This window comes from Phaseolus vulgaris, chromosome 9, assembly GCF_000499845.2.
Source record: "Phaseolus vulgaris cultivar G19833 chromosome 9, P. vulgaris v2.0, whole genome shotgun sequence".
NCBI lineage: Eukaryota > Viridiplantae > Streptophyta > Magnoliopsida > Fabales > Fabaceae > Phaseolus > Phaseolus vulgaris.
In genome coordinates this window covers 14640938-14665584 of record NC_023751.2, presented here as the reverse complement: position 1 = coordinate 14665584, position 24647 = coordinate 14640938, and the positions used below count along the sequence as shown (strand labels likewise).

Genomic DNA, 24647 nt, shown 5'->3' with positions numbered 1-24647 from the left:
ATGATTTTTCACACTTTCTTTCTTCTACATCTTTGCTTTACACTCAATTTATCACCTTAAATTGAAATTGAAACATTCTTTACCGTGAAAATAACAATATTGAAATGATGAACGGTTAAATTACAATTGTATAAAGAAAATAAAATAGTGTAGAAAAGACATTTACCCCTTATTAAAAGAAAGTGACCCCCTGTCACAGTTGATTAATAACTCTGCAGTAAGGTTCGGCGGTTTATTATACGCATTTTTTTCAAATTTAAGAGTGGCACTAACGTCACATGGCTTCTCATACAAATAATAATGGTTTGGCCTTCATGCATATACTAAGCTTCATACTTAATTATAATCCCAGGAATAGGCTTCGATGTACAAACATAGATACGTTATTCAAGGTGTCTAGAATCATGAAATTTGTGTCCACAAGTTGCACAAAGTTAATGGCGACAATTGAAATAGTACACTAAGATAAAGGTTTTTTTTCAGCAATTTTTTAGCAATATAAATGAAAGGACTATATATGGAACTCTGAAAGCAAATGTATACTAGCGCATGCACTCGGCCGCCCAGTCAGAGTCATCTGCTCTCGCAAGGACAAGACAATTTATGGATCATAAATTAGGAAAAAGTTTCTTTAATAGTATGAGCCAAGGTAGCATAAATAGAAGGGTGGTTAATAATTATAAAATTTTATAAGCTTAAAAACTATTATTAAATTTCAAAGTGCAGTCATATTTTCAATATTTATCTTTTAAATATATTTAGCCTTTTTATTATCTCCCACTTTTTACTATCACTATTTACAAATTTTTTTCTTTTATCAATATCTAACTAGATGTCTAATAACATTATAGGCGTCCAAGCATTATTTTTCAGTTTCAATCACAACATGTTAGCCATTTTTATACAACATGAAGTAAAAAATATATATAATAAACTGCATGTTAAAATAAAGATTGTTTACGTATAACTTGTCTGATAATCCTATATCATTCAATAATTTTTCTTCATAAGAAGTCAAATAAGCTTTCACTTTCTTTTGTTATTCATTGTTATTATTATTGAAATCACACATTCCACGTAAATCTTAGTACTATAATCTTAAGTTAACATAAACAGTTTTTTGTATGCGAATTGGACGAACTCTACTTATATTAATATATATATATATATATATATATATCTTTTGAAAAAAAAAAAAAAAACACAAGCATACCATATATGTATGTCTATTTTTATTGTTCTATAAATTTTTTCTACTGTGTTAAAATTGATATGATAACCATTAAGTATATTTTAAAGTCTATTTAGGCAAAAAAAAATCATAAACATTTATTTATATGAGGAAAAATTAAAATATAAAAAAAATGAAATAAATTTTTCTATAATTAGTTTATCCACAAAATAAAATAAAATATATAAAAACTAAATCAAATTATTTTTATAAACAAGTTTATACATAATAAACTAATTTATTTGGATAAGCTTTTCGAATCTAACTCTGTACATAAGATTTTTTTACTTCTTGTGTTTGTTGTAATTCGATATATATATAATATATTATTTTATTTCGTTGCATATACTCTAGTATAAAAAAATTACTATATACACAAACAAATATGCATGCTATGCTATATACGCGGTGAAAAAATAAAGTGAGAGAGGTTACTGGTAAAATAAAAGAGGGTTACGGTAAAGAAATCCTGCAGCGGGAATGTCGTCGTTATCGCGTGTTGTTGGTGCCGTGAGATTTCCCCCAGCTAATGCCGCTATTCGCATCGCAGCTCTTGCTCGCGCGAGTCCTTCTTCTCTCTTTTCTTCTCTGCTCTTCATTCTTACTACTTCCCTCTGCTAACAACATAATGTACATCATCATCCATTCCACTAATCAATGTACGTCACATATATATTCTCACACACAGTGCGAGTGAGATATACAGAAACAAAACAATGTAATTAAACTAAAACCAATCGATCGATATTAGTAATGCCTATTTTATGCGAAAAAATAAATTCAAAACCTAGCGTATGTTGCAGGTTTTCTATATGAGATGCACAGCATAACAGAAATTAGAAGGCCTGATACTATAAATGTAAAAGAGATAAACAAATTCTGGCCGAAAGTTGAGAGAGAGAGGAGAGAAAATCAGAGTTTACCGTTACGGTGTTATTTGATGAGTGAGAGGATTCTTTAACAGGACGGAGAAGTTGATTCTCGCCGGAAACCTGTCTCCGAAGCTGATGAAGAGAAACGGAATATTCGAGATTCGATTTGGTGAATCTAATAAACTGCCATGGGAGTAGCCTTTCAATGATAATCAGTGATAGAAATAGCAACAGAAATTCGAATAGAAACAACCGCTTCCGGAAAAGCTTCATCTTCTTTACTTGAACTGCTTTTGATTTTCTCCGTGAGTTTGAGTGAATGAGATGAAGTTAAGTGAAGTGACATAGAACCGGTTTGGGTAACAGATAATGTGGAAGGGTAAATATACTCTTTTTTTTATAAGGATAGTGATATATTAACACTTGAATAAACTAATATTTTAATGATATTTAATTTATTTTTTAATTAAAAATATTATTATACTATTATAATGGTTTCTTAAGTGTGTGTATTTTATTTTTTAAGTTAAGGAAATCTTTTCCTTTTGACAACCAACTTTAAATATATTTACTTTACAACTTTTTTTAATATTAAAATAAAAATAATGAATACAAATGAAGCATTAAAATAAAATAATATTTTATATAGTTGTTGAAAAAAATATAGACATCAAATGATCATCACTCAACGTGGAATATGCATGCGATATGAATATCTGCGTTTCAAACTTTGTTCTGCACAGTGATATTAAATGTGAACGCACGCGGAAGCACAGACGAATTTGACCTTGTGAGGCTATAACTTATTTTTCCCGCCAAAACTAGGGAGGTATTTTTTTAATATTTTTTTCTTTTTTCCACCAAAATAATAAATAAAATTAATAATAATAACAAATAAAAATATTCGTTACAAATAAAATTTATTTACTCTTCACTCTTCTTCTTTCTCTTTTAACCTATTCAAATAATTTTGTTTTTCATACTATTTTTATTTCTTATTTTGCTCCCTAACTTTCTTTTTCCTATAGAAAATTAAATTTTTTTCGGTAAATTTATAATCACTTCCATTATTAATACTACACAGTCGCTACAACACATTTGTATCCATATTTTTTTTTTCTGTTTAACTTTTATGATGATAAAAATTTAATATACATACACAAATAATTTTGAATGAGTCAAAATTGAAAAACAAAAAATAACATGTAAAAAAATGATAATCTTATTTTCTTTTATGGGTTGAGTTTATCTTCTTCAAACTTTTTTTTGTTTCCATTGGTGATTTTGGGATCGGAGAGTACGCTGATGTTCACGTTAAGATAGATAAGTAGATATAAAAGAATGATGGTTTTACCAAAGAATAGAGTTGTTTCAAATGGAGTGGATAGAGTGATTGAAAATTAATATTATTTTATTTGATATGTCAGAATTATGTTATCTTTATTTATGCTATTATCTAAAATTAAGGAAGTAAGGGAAGAGTGAGGAGTTAATTTACATCACATAACATTAATTTAAAAAATTAAAAAATAATTTAAAAAGTTAAAAAATAATTTTATTTTTTAAATAATTCATATGAAATGAAAAAATAGTCAATTATACTAATAAGATGAAATATATTAAATAAGAGTAGAATCGGGAAAAAAAAATGTGTACACCAAAAAACGGTTAGAATGGATAATCTCTTTATATATATAGGTATAGATTTTCTCCTCCTTTTGTTTCTTCCCTTATTAAATTTCTCAATTATCTCTCATTAAATAAATTTTTAATTTATTTAAAATAAGAAAGCACGAAAAACAAGTAAATTATATATTTTTATTTAAATTGTCATAAAAAAAATACTTTAAATTTACAATAATTTTTTTTTACTTTCTTACTTTAAGCAAAGAAAAAATACACAAACATCCACATAGTTTTCATTTCTGTTGATTACTCTTTAATCTATTTTTCATCACAAAATGTAATTACAATTAATATTTTTGTTGTGTGTAGAAGAAAATAATTTTGTTACATACTACCTTAAGTTACTCTTTAGTCAATGATATATCTTATATTTATTGTTTTTATTCATTTCGTTGTTCAATATTTTGTATAAATTTATTTTCAATTCATATTAAGAAGGATCGGTTTGTAGTTATCTATATTTTATATTAAATTATTTTAATATTATATTAAGAAGTGAACTTTAAATTTAATTTAATTTTATAAAATTAGTTTATAAAATAAGATTTACACTCATTTATTTATATATATATATATATATATATATTTTACCTTTATTAATGTGAAATCTCTTTTAAAAAAAATAGAACATGTCAAATTGTAGTTATTTTTTTCTTCAGATGCATAAGAAAAATATATGCATTATTGTTCTCAAACTAGTTGAAACAACTAATCAATTCTAAAAACAAGCTTTTTAAATCCTATAATTATGTTATTAAAGAAGTGGTTTCTCTGAAAAAACCATCAGCTGATTAGTTTAATTTAATTCATGATCAGTACTCAATTTATAAATATGTACTTTGTAGTTTTGTTCACGAGAAAGTCAATAAATTGCATTAAATACAGTAATTATATTTTTTTATTAGTCTCTTTCAAATATATTTTTTACCCATATTCTTGGTGTTTTCTTTCAATACGATGTGTATTACAGAACTTTATTTCAATTAAAAGTTTTTTATATTGTTGTTTTCTTAAATGTAACTGAATTAGCATTTGGACATTAAAGAGAACAGGACACAGCTTTTTAATGAGTATAATCATTAATCAATCTCACAATCAATATGGTAATTAGTCATCATTTAATAAATTTTATGATTTTTTCTCTCAGATATTTATATCCAGTTAAACCAGTGTATTACAGGCCTATTTTCTTTTTCTAATTTTTTTTCAAATTAATATTTCAAGGAAACAACTTAGACGCGCGTAGTCCTGAATATAAACTTTACCGTACGCATAACTTGGACCGCACATCAGAATATGATGATGATTATTATTGTGCAACTAACGGAATGATTTAGTTACCGTTTGCTTCTTTTAGCATATGAAAGAGACAAGGTTAAAAAACATGATGAGTTATAAAGAAATCGAATAAACAAAGAATAGGACGAAAGCAAAAAGAAAAGAAAATAAAAGAAAAGAACATATTCCTTCTACGTTAATTGGACATTACTCATCATATCAGTTCAGCTGGGGCACATGGATTACTTTCTCAATAATCAATGAATGTTTATTATTATTATTATAATAAAATATATTATAATAACACAAATTTGGTTAATTAATAAGTTAACATATAGTTCTCCTTCATTACCCGCGCCTTAATATAACGTAACTAACTAATAACAATAGACACATTCTTTTTCGCTTTCTCTTTGTAATCACATTGCTCCAAGAAACATGGTCTGAAAAGTGAAAACCATGCTTCAGCTAAACAACATTGGGAATAAAAGCGAAGCAGTTTCATGATTTGCGATTAGCGTTGGCCATAGAGATTAATTAATCTATCTTGCGAAAATGGGATTCTTCAGCGGCATGATCCTCGGTATCGCCATTGGTATCTTATTGATCGTCGCTTTTGCCCGTCACCAGAACGTTCGATCCAAACGTCGCTCCGATTTGGTATATCCGCATTCATTTGATTTTAACCGTTTCCTCCATTCCATTCCATAATAATAATAATACGAATCTTTTTAAGTCGTTTTCAATTGTTCTTGTTGCGGTGTGATTTCCGTGAATCTCTTTTAGGCGAAGACGATAGCAGAGTTTGCGAGAATGACAGTGGAAGATTCCAGAAAACTTTTGCCTCCCAAGTTCTATCCGTCATGGGTGGTCTTCACACGGAGACAGAAGTTGAGTTCATACATCTACACTTTTACTTATTACACGAACGTTCAACATTGTTTATCTTGGTCTTGATCTTAATTTGTTCATTATCTGCAGTTAAATTGGCTTAATACCCAACTCAAGAGGATTTGGCCACATGTTGATGAGGTACTTTACTTTTATTATATTAATTTTCATTTATCAACTTTCTTGTTATATATTCATATTCGTCGAGTGAGTTTATGGCTCTAGACTTCCGATGCAATGTCGAAATGTACATAGGCAGTGTCCGACTTGATAAGAACCAATGTGGAACCAATTCTTGAACAATATAGGCCGGTTGTTTTGTCTTCTCTCAGCTTCTCCACGTTGACCCTTGGCACTGTGGCTCCACAATTTACAGGTTTTATATTATTATTCTACATTTGAAATATGAATGTGGTCATTAATGTTGTGACTTATGGGTGACTTTTGCTTTGTACTTGCAATTGCATGCTCATTACCAATTTGAACAAAGTGACGTGAGCTCGATGGTCTTCACTTTGTTAAATTGTTGATTCTGTTCATCCTTGTAATAGCAAACGTTTACTGCTTGAAATTTCTAGGAGTTACTATTGTTGAAGAGGATAGTGGGCCTGATGGGGTGACTATGGATATTGAGATGCAATGGGATGGTAACCCGAATATCGTTCTTGACATTAAAACCCGAGTTGGTGTAGTACTTCCTGTACAGGTGATACACAAATCATTGCGCACCTATGACATTTTCGCATGCTGATTTTTTTTTATATGTACACACAGACACATTTATATTATATTTTAATATTTGGTAGTCCATATCTGTTTCTTTTTGTTTCCTTTTATTGTCGAGGATAGATACCTCTACGAAGTTGTAAATTTTTTGCACCTGACCTGATTATCCCATCACTCATGGAGTCTGTTTATATCGTCCATGCTAGGTATCAACAACAAATGGATGTGCTGAATAAATTGTCTCATCAGATTATTATCTAAATGTTGTCTCATAAAATATAATTGTGAACTACATTTTTTGGAAAGGAAGATAAAAGAAAATTGTATTTGTATTTTGCAAATTAAAGGAATGCTGTCATCCTAGTTCTGGTGAATATTATCAATTTTCAACTTCATTATTTATATACACAAGTTTGTCCCAACAGGCTTTGAGAAATGTATATTTAAGTCCATGTTATTCTGTTTTCTAATACAGACAGCTTAGGCTTCTATCTGTATCAAGTATTTGCATACTTTTCATGACGAATAAGGTGGACTATGCAACTCAATCTGTTAGTGCCATAATTAATGAGTGCATATATGCCGACACTTACTTTTAAGTTATTCCTTATCATTCTATTCTTTCTCTTTCCTGGCAACTTGTGTATATAGGTAAAAAATATTGGATTCACTGGGGTTTTCAGGTTGATCTTCAAACCACTAGTGAATGAGTTCCCCGGTTTCGGAGCTGTTTGTTTTTCCTTGAAAGAAAAGGTGAGTTACTATGTCTTGTAACACTTGCTTTTACCGGGAAGATTAAAAAAAAGGTTATTTCAAAATTTATCTGGTCCAAGAAATATTTCACCAATTTGAAGGAAGGATAATTGACACGAGATTATATAATAGAATATCCTCTCTTTGATCAAGTAACTGGATGCAAATTCACTTGGGATATATAGCTTTCTTATGTCATTTCTGTGATGTGACTGTGGCTTATTCAAATATGCGTAATCTATTAAATCAACCCATTTCTAAAATTCCTTTCTATTTTTCTTTGTTCTGGCAACAGAAAGATCTTGATTTCACTCTGAAAGTTATTGGTGGTGATTTATCAGCTTTACCGGGGATATCTGATGCTATAGAGGTACAGAGCATTCCATGTTTATGGTATTTCTGTCATTCCTTTGATTTTTGTTATGTTAGTTTGCCGATGGTACATTACAAAACAAGTGATGTATCTCTAGTCTTCAAGTGTTTGATTCTCCTAGTTGTGCAATAAAATAATAATTAGACATTATAGTTTTAATTTTGTTTCGTGTAATAATCTCAATAATTTATAAATCTTTTTGCGGTTTCACCAATTTCAATCTTTACAGTTACTTTATCAATAACATATAATATTAACGTTAGTTTTACAATATCATCCCATCACGAATGATTAAGTACAGTAAGTAGTTTACTAACTTTTACAATAATATTCCGGTATACGTAAGATTGAGGTGAGCGAGTCTCTAAAGGAAGGTGTATTTTAGAAGATTAAATTCACTTAAAAATGTTTATCAGTAAAAAAATTATAATAGAAGTAAATATATGTTTAACAAAATTAATTATAATCAAAATTATTAGTTTTTAATATTTATTATTGTACTTTAGTCTATGAACTGTATTCTATTCCATTTAGAGTTGCGAAATCAATTATGAAGTGAATTCTATTTTCATAATTATCTAAATTTATATTAGTTTTAATAGATTTATTTCATATCCAAATCCATATTTTTGGATTTTAAATCTAATCCATTTAATTGGATATTGATTATATATACATTAGATATATTTTTAGATTATCCAAATTGTATTTTGGGTTGGATTTTGACTTGGTCTAATCTAAGTTGAGCAAAGTCAGCCCAAGTCCACGTCGAGACGAGTCGTCCGGGCCAAAGTCGAGCCAAGTCGTTTCAAGCCAAAGTCGAGCCGGGTCAACCCTCGGCCAAGTCGAGCTTAGTGGCCGATTGAGTCGACCCGAGTCGGTCGGAGTCGATATCGAGCCGAGTTGGCCCAGGCCAATGTCTAGTTGAGTCAGTCTAGGCCCGTGTCAAGCTAAGTCTTTCGAGTCAGATATCTAGTCGACCAGGCCCGGGCCAATACCAAAAAACTGGGTCAGGGCTAATGTCGAGTTGACCGGGCCAGGTCGATGTCGAGTCGAGCAAGTTTGGGCCGATGTCGAGTAGAGCAGTCCCGGATCGATGTCAAGCCAAGCAAGCACGGGTCAATGTAGAGCCGAGCGGGCTCGGGCCGATGTTGAGTCGTCCGGGCCCGGGTCGATGTTAAGTTGAGCGGGCCAAGGCCAATATTGAGTCAAGTAGGTCCAGGCCGATGTCGAGCTGAGCGGGCCCGGACCGATGTTGAGCCGACCGGGCCCGGGCCGATATCAAGCCGACCAGGCCCAGCCCGATGTCAATCCGACCAGGCCTGAGCCGAAGTCGAGTTGTTCGGGCTTTGACCGATGTCGAGTCGTCCGGACCCGATCCAATATTGAGTTGTCTGGGTCCAGGCCAATGTCGAGTCATTCGAGCCCGGACCCGGGCCAATGTCGAGTCTTTCGGGCCCAGGCCAATGTCGAGCAGTCTGGGCCCGAGTCGGTGTCGAGCTAAGTGGGCTTTAACTGACATTGAGTCGAGCGGGCAAGGGTCGATATCGAGCCAACCGGGTCCAGGAGCGGTCCCGGGCCGATGTCGAGTCGTCCGAGCCCGGACCGATGTTGAGCTGAGCGAGCCAAGGCTGATATTGTGCTAAGCGAGCTCGGGCCGATGTTGAGCCGATCGAATCTGAGCTGATGTCGAGCCAAGCGGTCCAGAGCCGTCCAGGAGCGGTCCCGGGCCGATGTTGAGCCGTCCAAGCCTCGGCCGATGTCAAGCCGTCTAGGTGTGGACTGATGTCGACATGTTCGGGCTCGGGCCGATTTTGAGCCATCCTTTCTCGGGTCGATGTCGAGCCATTCGGGCTTGGGTCGAAGTCGAGCCGTTCGGACCTGGACCAATGTCAAGTTGTCCAGGCTTGGATCGATGTCGAGATGTTCGGGCCCGAGCCGATGTCGAGTCGTTCGGGCCCAGGCCGATGTTTAGCGTTTGGGCCTGGGACGATGTCCAGCCATTCAGGCCTGGACTGATGTCTTGATGTCCAGGCTTTGGCCGATGTCGAGCCGTTCAGGCCTGGGCCGATGTCAAGCCGTCCAAGCTTGGACCGATGTCGAGCTGAGTCTTTCGAGTTCGATATCGAGTCAACCAGGCCCGGGCCGATACCAAAAAATCGGGTCAGGGCGGGCTGATGTCCAGCCGAGCGGGCCTGCGCCGATGTCGAGTCGAGCAGTCCCGGATCGTTGATGAACCAAGCAAGCACGGGCCAATGTAGGGTCGAGCAGGCTCGGGCCGATGTCGAGTCGTCTAGGCCCGAGTCGATGTCGAGTTGAGCGGGTCAAGACTGATATTGAGTCGAGTAGGCCCGAGCCGATGTCGAGCTGAGCGGGCCCGAACCGATATCGAGTCGATCGGTTGTGGGTCGATATCAAGCTGACCGGGCCGTGAAACACATATTGATGTGGTGTAGTTATTTGGTTGTAGTTGTCTTACGTGTGCTTTTCAGATGAGGTCCAGTGGGAATCACGTGATAACCCAAAGTACCTTAACTATTCCTTGAGAAGTTGAAGGTTTGCATGGACCAAGCCCAACTCCATGCTGCCTCATGCGCTGTGAGGTCTGCCTTGAGTCCTCTAAACAAGGACGCAATGCTGGCGAGGTGTCAATGCCAATTGGTAGGTGAGATATGGCTGGTGTGAAGATCTTCTGTATGTGCAGGCTGGATGCTTTAGCTATACCATAGTAGGTCTACAGATGAAGAACCCGTTTGCAAGAGCTCTTAGGTTCATTATGGTGGGTTGCGGTTCTGTCTCTACTGGAAGACGTGGATGTCCCATCGCAGGTATGACTTCTGATATGCTGGTGGAATTGAAGGACTGTTGTGTGGAAGGAATTAGTAGGTGTAATATTCATTGTCAAGATGTCAAGGTTAAGTGCAAGAAGACAAAGGCCTTACATAGTTGTCGTTGTATGGTGCCAAGGTAACGGGTCTGCTTGGTAGGCACTAATCGGTGTTGTGAAGGGGAGTCCTATTGCAGATTTTCAATTGCAGATTTACTATAGCAGATTTATTTTAGCTTTTTAATATGCTGGTTTGGAAAAATTGGTTGAGGGGATCCACGTTGTTGTTGACAACACGTAGATGGATTTTAAAGGTGGCCCATCAAAGAGTTATGCAGGAAAACGTAACCCAAGGGAAGAGATGTGGGACGCTATCAGTGGTTCGGCTGGTGGATTTGGCAGTCCTTGGCCAAATCACAGCAGTTGATATCCAAAGCCAAATCAAGGCTTGCATCAATCATAGAATGTTTGGATGTTTGATGCAGCCAATGAGGTGTTGCTACCAATCTGGTTTAGGCTCGCTATGGTTGGAAAATATATGAAGGTATAGAATTACAACAAATAAGTGTATGGTGCAGTGTCTTTGTTGGACGCATGGTTTGTGTTGTGCTAGTTGAATGTTAGGATTAGCTGGTTTTGGCCTCTAGGTTCTGGTACCTCATCTCGATGCATTTTGTTTATGGTCCCCAGTTGGAAGTTTGTTAGAAGGGAAGAGGGTCCGGTTTAGATTTTGGTAGGCCTCTTTCCTGATAATTGTATACGGGTTGGGATACCCCTGAAGTATCCCCTCTTTTTTATTTAATTTCATTCTTTGCTGATAAAAATAAATAAATAAATAAAATCAAGCTGACCAGGTCCAGCCCGATGTCAAGCCGAACGGGCCTAAGCCGATGTCGAGTCGTTTAGGCTTTGGCCGATATCGAGTCGTCCGGGCATGGGTCGAAGCCGATATTGAGTTGTCCGGGCTCGGTCCAATGTTGAGTCGTCCGGGTCCAGACCAATGCCGAGTCGTTTGGACCCAGGCCAATGTCGTGCAGTTTGGGCCCAAGTCGGTGTCGAGCTTAGTGGCTTGGTTGACATTGAGTCGAGCGGGCCAGGGCCGATGTTGAGCCAACTAGGCCCCGGAGCGGTCCCGAGCCGATGTCGAGTCGTCCGAGCCCGGACCGATATTGAGTTGAGCAAGCCAAGGCCGATATTGAGCCAAATGAGCCCGGGTCGATGTTGAGTCGAGCGATCCTGAGCCGATGTCAAGCCAAGTGATCCAGAGCCGATGTCGAGTCATCCAGGCCTGGGCCGATTTCAAGCTGTCCAAGCCCAAGCTGATGTCGAGTCGTCCGGGCCCCGACCGATGTCAAGCCGTCCAAGTCTGGACCGATGTCGAGATGTCTGGGTCCCGACTGATGTTGAGCCATTCGGGCCCGGGCTGTTGTCTAGCCGTTCGGGCCTGGGTCGATGTCAATTCGTCCAGGCCTGGATCGATGTCGAGATGTCCGGGCCCAGGCCGATGTTGAGTCGTCCGGGCCTCGGCCGTTGTCAAGTCGTTCAGGTTTGGACCGATGTCGAGATGTTCGGGCCTCGACCGATGTTTATCCATCCGAGCCCGGGTCGTTGTCGAGTCGTTCGGGCCTGGGTCGATGTGAAGTCGTCCATGCCTGGATCGATGTTGAGATGTCCGGGCCCGGGCTGATGTTGAGTCGTCCGAGCCTAGGCTGATGTTGAGCCGTTCGGGCCTGGGCCGATGTCAAGTCGGTCAGGCCTGGATCGATGTCTTGATGACCGGGCTCTGGCCGATGTCGAGCCGTCCGGGCCCAGGCCGATGTCGAGCCGTCCAGGCCCAGGCAGATGTCAAGCCAATCGGGCCCGGGACCGCTCCCGGGCAGATGTCGAGTTGTCCGACCTCGGACCGATGTTAAGCTGAACGAGCCAAGGCCGATATTGAGCCAAGCAAGCCCGGACCGATGTTGAGCCGAGCGATCCTGAGCCGATTTCGAGCTAAGCGGTCCAGAGGCGATGTCGAGCCGTCCGGGCCCTGGTTGATGTTGAGTCGTCCGGACCAAGTTCGATGTTGAGTCGTCTGATCCTGGGTCGATGTTGAGTCGTCCGGGCCTGGGCCGATGTCAAGTCGTCCAGATCTGAACCGATATCGAGATGTCCGGGCCCCGGTCGATGTTGAGCCATCCTGTCCCGGACCGATGTCAAGTTGTTCAATCCTGGGCCGATGTCAAGTTGTTCGGTCCTGGGCCGATATCAAGCCGTCCAGGCCTAGATCGGTCGAGTCGAACAGTCCCAGACAAATATTGAGCTGAGCGGTCCCAGACTGATGTTGAGTCGAGTCGATGTTGAGTCGTCCGGATCCGAACCGATGTGGAGCTGAGTTGGTATGCGTCCAAGTTGAGTCGACTTAGACCCAATTGAAGCAAAGTTAACATATGTTCAAAGTAAATTTAATGTAACAAAATAGATTTGATTTAATTAACAAAATAGATTTAATTTAGATTTAAACTTTAAATAAATTTAAAAAAATTCAAATAAATTTGATCTAATTAAAATAGATATAGATTTTAAATTTATTCCATTTGTTTGGATTTGAATCGGCGAGGATGCATAATCATATAATGACTTACAACAGTTAGGCTTTATAATCAATTCCCATTTCATTGTCTATATTCATTCAGCACTCTAACTTGGTAATAAACTCTGCTGTTATTTATTAAGGAAACAATTAAAGATGCGATTGAAGACTCTGTAAGTTGGCCTGTACGCCAAGTTATACCCATTTTACCGGGGGATTACAGGTATGCATTTCATTCTCCCTTTCTTCCAAAAGTAGATTTTTTTTTTCTTATTAGCTAAAAAATAAAAAAAATGATATGTTGACAAATATCTGTCTACTTTTAAGAATAATATGATTAATAAAACGACAAATTTATAATAAAAAAGAAAAAAAAATACGTATTAGATAATTGTATAAATTTATAGGGTTGTGAAATCAATATTAATTATATAAGGATACGAGTGTAAAAGTGATTTAATTCGACTTAGTTAACTCACGGGTTGAATTAAAAATAGTCAATTTAACTTGATTTTCTTTGTGGTAAACAAATTTTATTATAACTCGACTCAGTCTATCACGAGTTAATGATGAATTGATTCATTTAAGTATATTTTACTCTTTTTATTTCATATATTTATTATAGTACAATCAAAGCATATTGACTTGTCTCATATGATAATAATACAATTAGGATATTCACATATTTCTCTAAATATTAACTATAATTAGATAATGATATTACAAAGATAATAAGTAAATGTTGATTAAAAAAAAGAAAAAAGATAATAAGTAAAAATTAAAGTGGTAACTTATATAATTAGACAAACAAATAAATAGAGCATCAAAATCATTCAAAATACTATTGAACAATATTTGTGTTAAAAAAATCAAGGTTGTTGGTGATGGATTACGAGTCATTTAATATACATGTTAAGTAAGTTATATTCAATTTGACCAATATTTAAAAATTATATTTTTTTTAATCTAACCAAGTTCAAAAACTCGTGATAAACCAAGTTGAGTCACAAATTTAAATCCATTTTGACACCTCTATATAAAGATAATAGTTACATGAAACTTATACAAAAGTTGCAAAAATTTATAAGAATGTGCAATTCTACTTCATTTGTCTGTTGAAGAGTTTGAGATTATACAGTACTAGAAAGAAATGTAAAAGCTAAACTATCTCTATTAAAATAAGATAAAGCATAAAAATTTATTGGGTCTATTATCTACCATTCCTATAAACTTAAGATGCATCAATAGAAGCATTGAGAAGAATCAAGAATAATGAGATCTTGTGAATAAGTCAACATCATAGAGGTAGAGACAAATGGTGAGATAATGGTCCGTTGGATGTAGTGTTGCTTAGTCACATTCAATCTCAATATACTCAAGATTAAATTATGAAGGATTTGAATAACACTCTTATTATCACAATATTACATAAGAGATGCAGAAAAAGAAACATCAATAATGTTGTGTAGCTACGTCAATCAAACAAATCTATAGTTGTGAAAGCATGACACAATCAATTTTTTTAGCAAATTGAGAAACAACAACTAGGTCCTTACTCTTCTAAAAAAAATAAGAGAATCTCTAAAAGTAAAAAAAAAACATGTGGTGTAGTCTTACTATTAGTGCAATCACCTCCCCCAATTAACATGGGAATAGGCCAAGTTCAGCGAAGTGGATGAAGAAAAAAAATACTCCTAAATTGTTTGTCCTAAACATTATGAATAAACTAATCAAAAGGTGAAACAAAAACTAATACCCTATAAAAAAAATGGCAAAGACGTGAATTTGGGAAGCTTGCAACCACGACAATAAAAAATATCAACTCAAAACAAATAACAATCACCATTTTATTGAAGCTGCCTAGTGAAAAATCTAAAAGACACTATTTTTTTTCTCTGTGATGATTGCTCCTCTTACCCATTTTTTTTCTTTAAATCAATTCTTGAAGCCAAACTTGCTTTTGATAATACGTTAAGAATGCAAATGCAATATATAAGAGGAAGAATAAAGAAAAATAGTGCTAGGCACTTATTCTCTAAGGGCTATAAGAAATATTGAATCAGTGATGTAACCCAACAGATTGAGAGTTAGCGAAAGTTTAGAAAGTAAATGGATTCATCACCTGCAACATGAGTGTGTGTGTTTGATAATATTTGAATATCCTATTTTTGATTTGAGTGCGTGTGATTTTTCTTCCTCTTCCAGTAATCTAGAGTTGAAACCGGTTGGAATACTAGAAGTAAAACTAGTTCAAGCAAAGAGCTTAACAAATAAAGATTTGATTGGGAAATCCGATCCTTATGCTGTCCTTTTTGTACGCCCACTTCGTGACAGAACCAAAACCAGTAAAGTAATGGTAAGACAACTTTTTTTTCCAATGGAAGCTTCATTTACATTCTTCTATTATTTATTTAATTATTATTGTGTGTAACTGTATAATCCAAATGCGGGGCGTGTTCAGAACAACCAGTTGAATCCAGTATGGAATGAACACTTTGAATTCACTATTGAAGATGCGGCATCGCAGCACTTGACCATAAGAGTTTTCGATGATGAAGGCATTCAAGCTTCTGAACTTATTGGCTGTGCCCAAACTTCACTGAAGGACCTCGAACCTGGTAAAGTCAAGGATGTGTGGCTTAAGCTGGTTAAGGATTTGGAGGTCCATAGAGATAACAAATATAGGGGTGAGGTAAGATCGTATATTCTTTTGCGTCTTCTTAACATTCATCTAGCATTCTATCTAACTGATCAATGCCGATAGCAATTTTGTAAGTACTTGGCATGCCAACCAAAGTGTTTTCAAGTTTATTAATTTATAGACACTCCCTATACTGTAGGCATCGAATCTGGCCTTTTCTTCAATACTTGCAGTTTGTGTTTTCTTGTCTTATACTCCATTTGTGCAGTTTCTAAAAATCAAATTCACTATATCTCAGGTTTAATTTTTTTTTTTTTTCAAATTAATTATTCTCTATATCTCGATCAAATAACATATTTATAAAGAAAAGTACGGTTATTTCGATAAATTAGTCTGGGACTAATATACGGGGAGCCAAATTCGTATTACGTGAGTTCATAAATCTTCTTGAGCTTCTTGTTATTTTCACATATAAATATATACACTGTGTAGGTGCACTTGGAGCTCTTGTTCTGCCCATTTGGAGTCGAAAGCGCCATTAAGAACCCTTTTGACCCTGATTTCTCATTAACCTCGTTCGAGAAGACCCTCAAGAGTGGTGAAGCAGAGGGCGAGGATCATACTGTGTCACGTAGGAAAAGCAACGTGATTGTAAGAGGGGTTCTATCCGTGACGGTGATTTCAGCTGAAGACTTACCAGTGGTGGACTTAATGGGCAAGGCTGATCCATTTGTTGTCCTTAGTTTGAAAAAAACAGAAAAAAAACTCAAGACCAGAGTAAGATTTTGGACATTCTTTACAGGATCCTTTTGCTCTATAAGAGTTTCTTTACTTCATTTTAATTAGGTAAAGAACGAGATAAATTCAAATGATTAAATAGATTAGAAACGTGAGATAGTTTAATTCAAATGCATATTAGTTTAAAAAAAGTATCAGAATTTTTTTTTGAATGTACTTGCCGGAAACAGAAAAAATCCATCCCCAAAATTCACAGGCTGATTTCTATATACTAGTAAGATTGAATAATCTTTCTTGTATTCTCAGGTTGTAAATGAATCCCTAAACCCAGTTTGGAATCAAACATTTGATTTTGTTGTGGAGGATGGCTTACATGAAATGTTAATTCTGGAAGTCTACGATCATGATACGTTTGGCAAGGTGATACTTCATGAATTTTTTGTTCGTGAGTACGTGGTTTTATAAATTGAGCAATCATTGCTTAAATGAAAAAGCTAAGAAAAAAAAGTGTCTGCATTACTGCTTGTTTATATTTTGATATTGTCATGTGACCTATTTCAGGAAAAAATTGGAAGAGTGATCTTAACACTGACTAAGGTCATCTTAGAAGGAGAATACAATGAAACTTATCCTCTGGATGGAGCTAAATCCGGAAACATTTCTTTATATTTGAAGTGGACTCCGCAGCATAAATTCCGGGATACTTAGAGGCCTATTTTACGTATTTATTTTAGTTCATATTTTTAATGTATTATTATTATTATTGTTTTTGATCATTTAGATTGGCAAACCCTTTCAGTTTTTGGTTGATCACCGAGGAAGCCTCCTACAATTACAAGAGAAAATGAGAATGGTATCTACAAAGCAAGTATTACATTTCTGTGTAAATATAGGCTGTTTATATCATATCACACTAAGTTCATTCTCTTAAAGTCTTTTATTTTGGGGAAAGGAGATTTTATATTATTATGAATTTCGAGTGTATAAAGTGTGGTTGAAATATTTATCTCCGTTTATGTAAAGATTAGAATATTTTTTATCGTGGCTAAGACGCATTTTAGATTTTGATTTTGACAACAGCATGCTTTAATGTATTCTGATAGTTAGATGGAAATTTAACTGTACAATAATTGTTCCATCTATCTATTTACTAGTATATTCAGGATGCAGGGCTTGAATTTTTAAATGATTTTTATATAATAATATTTTTTTAAATAATATTTTATAAAATTGTATATTAAAAAGTGAAATCTGTATTTATAATTTGGTGAATTATAAAGATAATATATATATATATATATATTTATTTATCTAATAAGAGGAAAACGTGTTACTATATTCAAATATATAAAAAAAAGTAAACTTAAATATTATCATCAACACAATCTACCTCATTAAATAAAAAATATATTAGTATTAAATTTCATCTACATTCTTATGAGAAAAAAATCAGGAGCCAAGGGCCGAAGTCATGCAGATATCCCTTCCTTCTTGCCAAAATTATCTCATTTTAATAACAAAACGATATTCTTTTGTGTCTTTCCTTTTTCACGATAAGCTAGAATTTAATGAATAGGTAAAATATGTAAAGACAAAAAATAGTAATAAATTTAGAAAATAATAATAAAATATACAATTAAGCCATAATATAAAATACTTAAAATAAGTATATAACACATTAAAATATTGAATAAAACTACAAAATTTTCATAATTTATTTTTATTAATATATTTTTTAAATTCCTATTGATTATATTGAAAGCATGCATTACTACTATTAATTTAAAAAAAAAATTACGCTACATATCTATAATTTATAATCTATATCTATATATTCATTTTATTCCTATTAATTTTTTATTATTAATTTTTTATTTTTAAAATATTTATTAAATGATTAATTATTTTTATAATTAATTAAAAACTGTTTTTTTTAATATTAATATATTGTCATTTTATAAAAAACAGTTTTAAATTTTATTTGTGAAATAGTTCGTGAAACATAAAACTAAATATTGTTAACTTCGAAAGTTTTTACGTGAAGTAGTTGTTATTTTTTTTATCAAATAATTTTTTATTTCTTTTTTTAAAAGAATATAAATATAATAATAATAAAAATGAAAAATATGAATAAACACTTTTCATAAATAATATTTCGGTTAGAGATCCCATATCTACTAGAGATTCTGTTAGAGATCCCACATCTACTAGAGATTCTGTTAGAGATCCTAGAGATTCTGTTAGAGATCCTAGAGATTCTGTTAGAGATCCTAGAGATTCTGTTAGAGATCCCACATCTACTAGAGATTAGGGTTGTATATAGATGGATGCAAACCTCAACCTCATGAGCCTGTTTTATGAGATTGAGTTAACCTTAAAGTCCACCTCGTAATATGGTATAAGAGTCCACTTAGTAATAATTTCTATTTTAGAATATTTATAATTTTGAAAAAAATGCATTTCACTATATTATCTATGTGCTCTTTGATTTTCTTTGTTAGAAAATATTAAAAATAAGGATATAAATTAAACATTAACAAATCGCTCCTTTTTTTCAAAAATAAAAACAATGACACTAAATAACCTTTTAAAAAATATTAACAAAATTATAGTTCTTTCAAAAAGAGATAAATTATAAAATAGATAGAATGGTCAATTTCATCCTCCAGAATGTATGGAGAATTCAATTTAGTGATAAATTTTAAATAAATCAATATAAGTTTTTGAAACTTATTTTATACTGTTTTTTTGTTTTTTTTTACTTCAGATGAATTTCTACATGTTACTATTAGAATGTAATGCAATCTAGTTTCACTACATAATTATTAAAATATAATTTTGTTTTCTATAAATAATAATTAAATTACATTTTAATAGTAGTATATAAAATGTATTGAAAAAGAGTCTTTTTATTGATTTATTAACCCAAAACTAATTGAAAAATATATATACATTTCCAATCATTAACCCAATAATGTAAAAATGCTAAACCAAACAAATGAAAGGAATATAGAATGATTAAATTCATACCGAAGAGGAATGGTTGTTGGTTTGTGTTGATAATTTGGACTGATAGTTGCTATCAGTCACCACCTGATCTTCTTTTCTTGTCTTTTCCAATTTCTGTATTTTTCTTCTTTCTCCTTTCTTCTACTTCCTTCCACACTCCAAAACACACCATCAAAGCAAATCAACTCAGTTTCCTTCTCTCTCCAATCTCACACATATTATCATGGATGAACCTTCCAAATACCGCCTCATAACTCTTCTAAACACTCTCAAAGAAGCTTCTAAAGCCCTTCACACCACCACCAACCCTTTCTCCTTCCTCTCCCCAACCGATTCCAGCGCCGCCATTGACACGCTCCTCGACCTCGAAGCCAAGGCCCTGGCCGCCTTCTCCTCCGACCCTAACCTCCGCAACCTCTCCCGCCTCCTCTCCTCCCTCCCAATCCTAATCGACAAACTCCACAAGCACCGCGGCTACTTCCCGCGATCCCTCCTCCACCGCCACCTCACCAAATGCAAAATCTCCCACCTCGCCAGCGCCCTCCAATCCGAAACCCAATCCTACATCGACCGCGTCGCCGTTCGCGATCTCGTCGACGCGCTGCAGGAGCCGCCGTCGCGCCACGGCGAAGAACAGCGCCAGGTCAAGGCGCTTGTCGAGTTCCGCCAGAGGCTCTCGCAGGGCTTCGATTTGGAGTTCCAGGACCTGGTTCTACGCGCGAAGGTGTTCACGCTCTTGGAGTGCGTGCTGTTCGAGATGTCGAATTCGAGTTCGAAGCGCGTGAAAGAGGAAGCGGCGATGACCATAGCAGCGCTGGTGAAGTTCAACAAGAACGTGTTCGTTGGACTGGTGCTGATGGGCCCCACCATCAAGGCCTTGATAGCGATGGCTACGACGTGCTCCGTTCGCGTTTTGTCCTCGCTGATCAATTTCATTCGAAGCCCCTTGGTGGATGAGATTCTGTGCAGTGGAGAGATCCCTAAAATTATAGGGTTTCTGCGTTCGACGGAATTAGGGCTTCGCGTTGCGGCGTTGGAGTGCGTTCTAGAATTGGGATATATAGGGAGAAGGGAAGTGGTGGAAGCGATGGTGAAATTGGGAGTGGTTGAAATTCTAATGGACTTGCAAAGAGAAGGGTGTAGTGAGTGTGATTGCGATTTGGCGTTTGGGAATTGCGTTTCGAGGTTTGCGATTGAAGTGGAAGTGGGAGAGGGGTTAAGTGCGGAAGAGAAGAGAGAGTTTAAGTCAGAGATACTGAGAATTGTGAAGCAAGTTTCGGAGACTGAGGCAGAGTTTGCCACTGTTAGCGCTGAAATTCTGTGGGGTTCTTCGCCTTAACTTATTCACCTTTTCTTTCTATTCTTTGCTCTTTTTTTTTTCTCTCTTTCTTTGGTGTCCCCCAAGAACCAAAATCTTTTTGTTCTCTTTCTTCTCAGGTTTTGGTTCAGAATTTCTTCATGTCTATATATACACCAGAAAACAATAAAACAAAACTGAATTTTTTACTAGTATTGTTATAAAATCAGCACATTGCACTTTTTTTTTTTTTTTTTACCACCAACTTTTTAGATTCCTAGTAGGAGTATATCCCAAACTCTCAAATATTTTAAGGGGATTATTTCAAATGCACTGATTCAATCAGCTTGAGGTTTGGAACATTAGTATTGTTTATAGTAATAAAATTCAGAGTACTAACCCATTTATGTTCTTTACTCCTTATTTGGAGATTTGTTTCTCATATCATTCATAAATTGAAGAAGTAGAACCTAAAAACAAGTTTAAAATTTTGACATTATTATTAGAATAGAAGCATTTATTTGTTTTATTTATTTGTTTTTTACTACTAAAATTATATGTATATATAACTAAGATTATTTTGTTTGTTCTCTTATCTTTATTTTTTTATTTTTTATTTAAATTTTCAATGTAGTTACTTAAATTATTATAATTTTTGAGAATTTCAATGCAACTATTCATTCAAAATGGATAAAGTCTCCAAATCGTCTTGATTCAATCATGAATAAAAAAGAAAACTTTGAATTATTGTTGATTATTAATAGTGTTTGTATCAGTTTGACCCAGCAATATTATGGTTCAAATTGGTTTTAATTTAGATGTTCCAATCAAGATTTATGTTGACAATGTCTCTGCAATTAATCTTGCAAAAAAAATCAAGTTTTTTCATTAAAGAAGTAAACAGGTTGATATTCAATATCACTTCCTGCGAGAGTTGGGAAGAACAAGATCCAATTGTAATGCTGCAGATCAGAAAATCAAATTGCAGATATTTGAATATCGATGCTTTCATCAAGTTAAAAGATCTTATGGGTATGAAGGTTGTTCCAAATCAGAATTAAGGAGGATGTTGATTATTAATTCATATTTTATTACCTTTAACTTATTTATCGTTATTATTGCATTCATGGTCAGTTTACATGGATATTAGTATTTTTATTTTATAGCTTTCAGTAATTGTAATTTTATTATATATATATTATTGGAGTAAATCAAAATGCACGAATCAGTTTAACAATTTTGCAAATTCGTGCAATCACGTTCAATCAGTTTCTGAAACATTTTACCTTTTTTTATTTTCTTCAATTAGTTTCTACAAGTATTACCTTTATAAAAATAAGAATTTAAAATTTAAAATTTTTCCTTAAAATTATAATAAGAGTAGTTGAAGGGAGTGATAAAACGGATTCTTAATCAACCAATTAACAATAATCACTTTACTTGATCTCTAGGTCTAGTATTTAAAAAATGTAAAAATACTTGAGAAGTCACTCTCAAACACATGTCAAGTACAAAATTCGAAAAACATAGATGACATCCAACTATTTGAATTGGTACGGCATTTAAAATGTAAAGTACCCTTATGATAAACATTAAGAGGAAATCAAACATGAATGTTTGTTATTAATCAATAAAAAAACAAAAAATTATGAACTAGTTTTCTCACCCATGACAATTGTTGTCAGTTGACCTACATCGACGAAAAACTATTCAATCATTCAGTACTCCAATGTTTAAAATATTGACATTACACATGACCGTTAATACTGGAAAAGTACTCATAAACTCGATAATCTACCCACTCTTCCCTTAAAGGAATATCATTCTTAGTTTGTTCTTCCACTTCCTCGCCCAAAATGTTTGATGTCAATTGAGCGACATTGTTGCCCACTACCTCCCTCACCCCCACCCCCTTCCACCAAACAATACTCACTAACATACAAGGACTAACTCATATTATCGACATCCATATCACCCGTAAACACTTTCCTACTAGTATCCTAAATTCCTCTGAAAACCATGAAGATAAACTAATATCAGAATAAAAGGAAGACATCATTTACCTTAATGCATGAACAATTACTCAAAAATATCTTGGACTTATGAGCTATCAAAAAAATTGAAGAAAAGGAAAGGACGATTGTGAAATCTCCAAGAACTCCTATTTATATAGATGAGGGAACATTAGGGAAGCAAACCGTCATAACCCCAACCATTAGATTGATTCAAAACCAATGAATACAATTAAACAACTCTTTATATCTGACATGAATAATCCTCAATGCCCAATCAAAATGTTATAGAATCTTTGTAAGGTTACTCCCATTAGAACCCGGGAACTAGTAGGTCCCATAATAACTTGACAAAGAAACAATTTTTTCTTTCATTGTCCTTTACTCATGCTTTGGGCTAGTGACTATCTTGGGTCACCAACATCACTTCAGTGGACGCTTAATATGATTATAAGGTTGACCCTGTACTTGATCCAAGCTATATAGGTAGGTAAGTATGAGGCCTCCTTGATAACTGAGTAACCTGAGACATTCTAATGAAAAATACAGTGACAAAACACCAATGTTTGGAGCAACTGACCAAATACATGATCACTAATGTCATTACGACTTAGAAACGTCAACATCATGATTAGAGAAAACTTGGGCCTCCTCCAAATGTCCATATAAGTAAAGGCCCAATAAGATAGTATGAATAAATGAGCATCCCTAGGTAAAATGACTAACTTTTGTTTTTCGCAAAGGTTATTGTACTTTATTGTGTCATTGAATCTCACCCTTGAATACTTAATTGAGTGTCATTGCAAGTAATATCTTCTCCGAAAATGAGACTAAGAGAGAAATTGAGACTAAGACTCTGGGAAATCGAGATCGAGAATCTCATCTCAATACACTTCTCAATACACACACCTACACACACGCAACAAACATATCCATGCACACCACCCATACCACCCACACTCATCCACCCACCCACATACAAGACAAATACAAAAGACTAACAACAATACATTAAATATATTTTAACATGTTTTATGGACAATACATTAAATATATTTTAATATGTTTTATGGACAATAGATTGTTTGAATTAAAAATTAATTTAAGGAAATTTTCGATGTTTTTAATTTTCAAAACTTTATTAGTCTAGAAAATATTTAAGTGTTTTGAGTTTTTTTAATAATTTTATAATTGAGATAACTATAACTTTTAATGAAATTATTTTGTTTCAAAGTTTAAATAATCTCAAATAAAAAATATATAAGTTCAAATTTATTCTATTGTTTATAAGGAGAGATCTATTTTATAGATACTAGTTTCTTATTCTCTTCATCTTAACTAATTTATCAAATTTTAAAATTTATATATTCTTAAACTGAATTCAAGTAGATATTCATTTATTTTTTTACTAAAATTTTAAATAATTTTATTGATTACCGACTATTTTAATAAGTTACATTATTTCTTAATAGACTAATTAAGGACATAAACCTACACGTGATACAATTTATTAAAATCAAAATGTGCTTACATTATAAAAAGTAATATAGTGACTCGTTTAGAATTATAATAAAATATAAGTAAAGTTACTTATTTCATTCTTCAATAAGGCGTCTCTGTTTTATTACTCTTTAGTTAGTGTGAAAGTCAACAAGGATGAGTTAGTTGAGTTTAATTTATCCCACAACACAATCTGATGAAATAAATCTGAGTTAAATTGAATTTCCCTTGTTGTTTTTGA

General features: G+C 34.4%; 2 protein-coding genes across 2 annotated transcripts; both read left to right on the top strand.

The window, feature by feature from the left end:
* Nucleotides 1-5456: 5456 nt before the first annotated feature.
* On the top strand, nucleotides 5457-17665 carry LOC137822777 (synaptotagmin-4-like). Its single transcript, XM_068627772.1, has 13 exons — nucleotides 5457-5727; nucleotides 5854-5960; nucleotides 6051-6099; nucleotides 6214-6334; nucleotides 6537-6664; nucleotides 7336-7437; nucleotides 7733-7807; nucleotides 13353-13432; nucleotides 15415-15565; nucleotides 15671-15901; nucleotides 16343-16627; nucleotides 16895-17008; nucleotides 17150-17665. The coding sequence occupies exons 1-13, from the start codon at nucleotides 5623-5625 to the stop codon at nucleotides 17294-17296; spliced, it is 1695 nt and encodes a 564-aa protein (XP_068483873.1). The 5' UTR covers nucleotides 5457-5622; the 3' UTR covers nucleotides 17297-17665.
* Nucleotides 17666-19395: 1730 nt separating this feature from the next.
* LOC137822510 (uncharacterized) lies at nucleotides 19396-21106 on the top strand. Its single transcript, XM_068627407.1, has one exon. It carries the CDS (start codon nucleotides 19821-19823, stop codon nucleotides 20934-20936), a length of 1116 nt encoding a protein of 371 aa, XP_068483508.1. The 5' UTR covers nucleotides 19396-19820; the 3' UTR covers nucleotides 20937-21106.
* Nucleotides 21107-24647: the final 3541 nt, after the last annotated feature.

Coding starts and splice junctions, on each gene's coding strand:
- LOC137822510 (XM_068627407.1), top strand. CDS start 19,821: ATGGATGAACCTTCCAAATACCGCCTCATAACTCTTCTAAACACTCTC.
- LOC137822777 (XM_068627772.1), top strand. CDS start 5,623: ATGGGATTCTTCAGCGGCATGATCCTCGGTATCGCCATTGGTATCTTA. Junction 6,665..7,335: donor GTGTAGTACTTCCTGTACAG/GTGATACACAAA, acceptor TTGTGTATATAG/GTAAAAAATATTGGATTCAC. Junction 15,902..16,342: donor ATAACAAATATAGGGGTGAG/GTAAGATCGTAT, acceptor TACACTGTGTAG/GTGCACTTGGAGCTCTTGTT.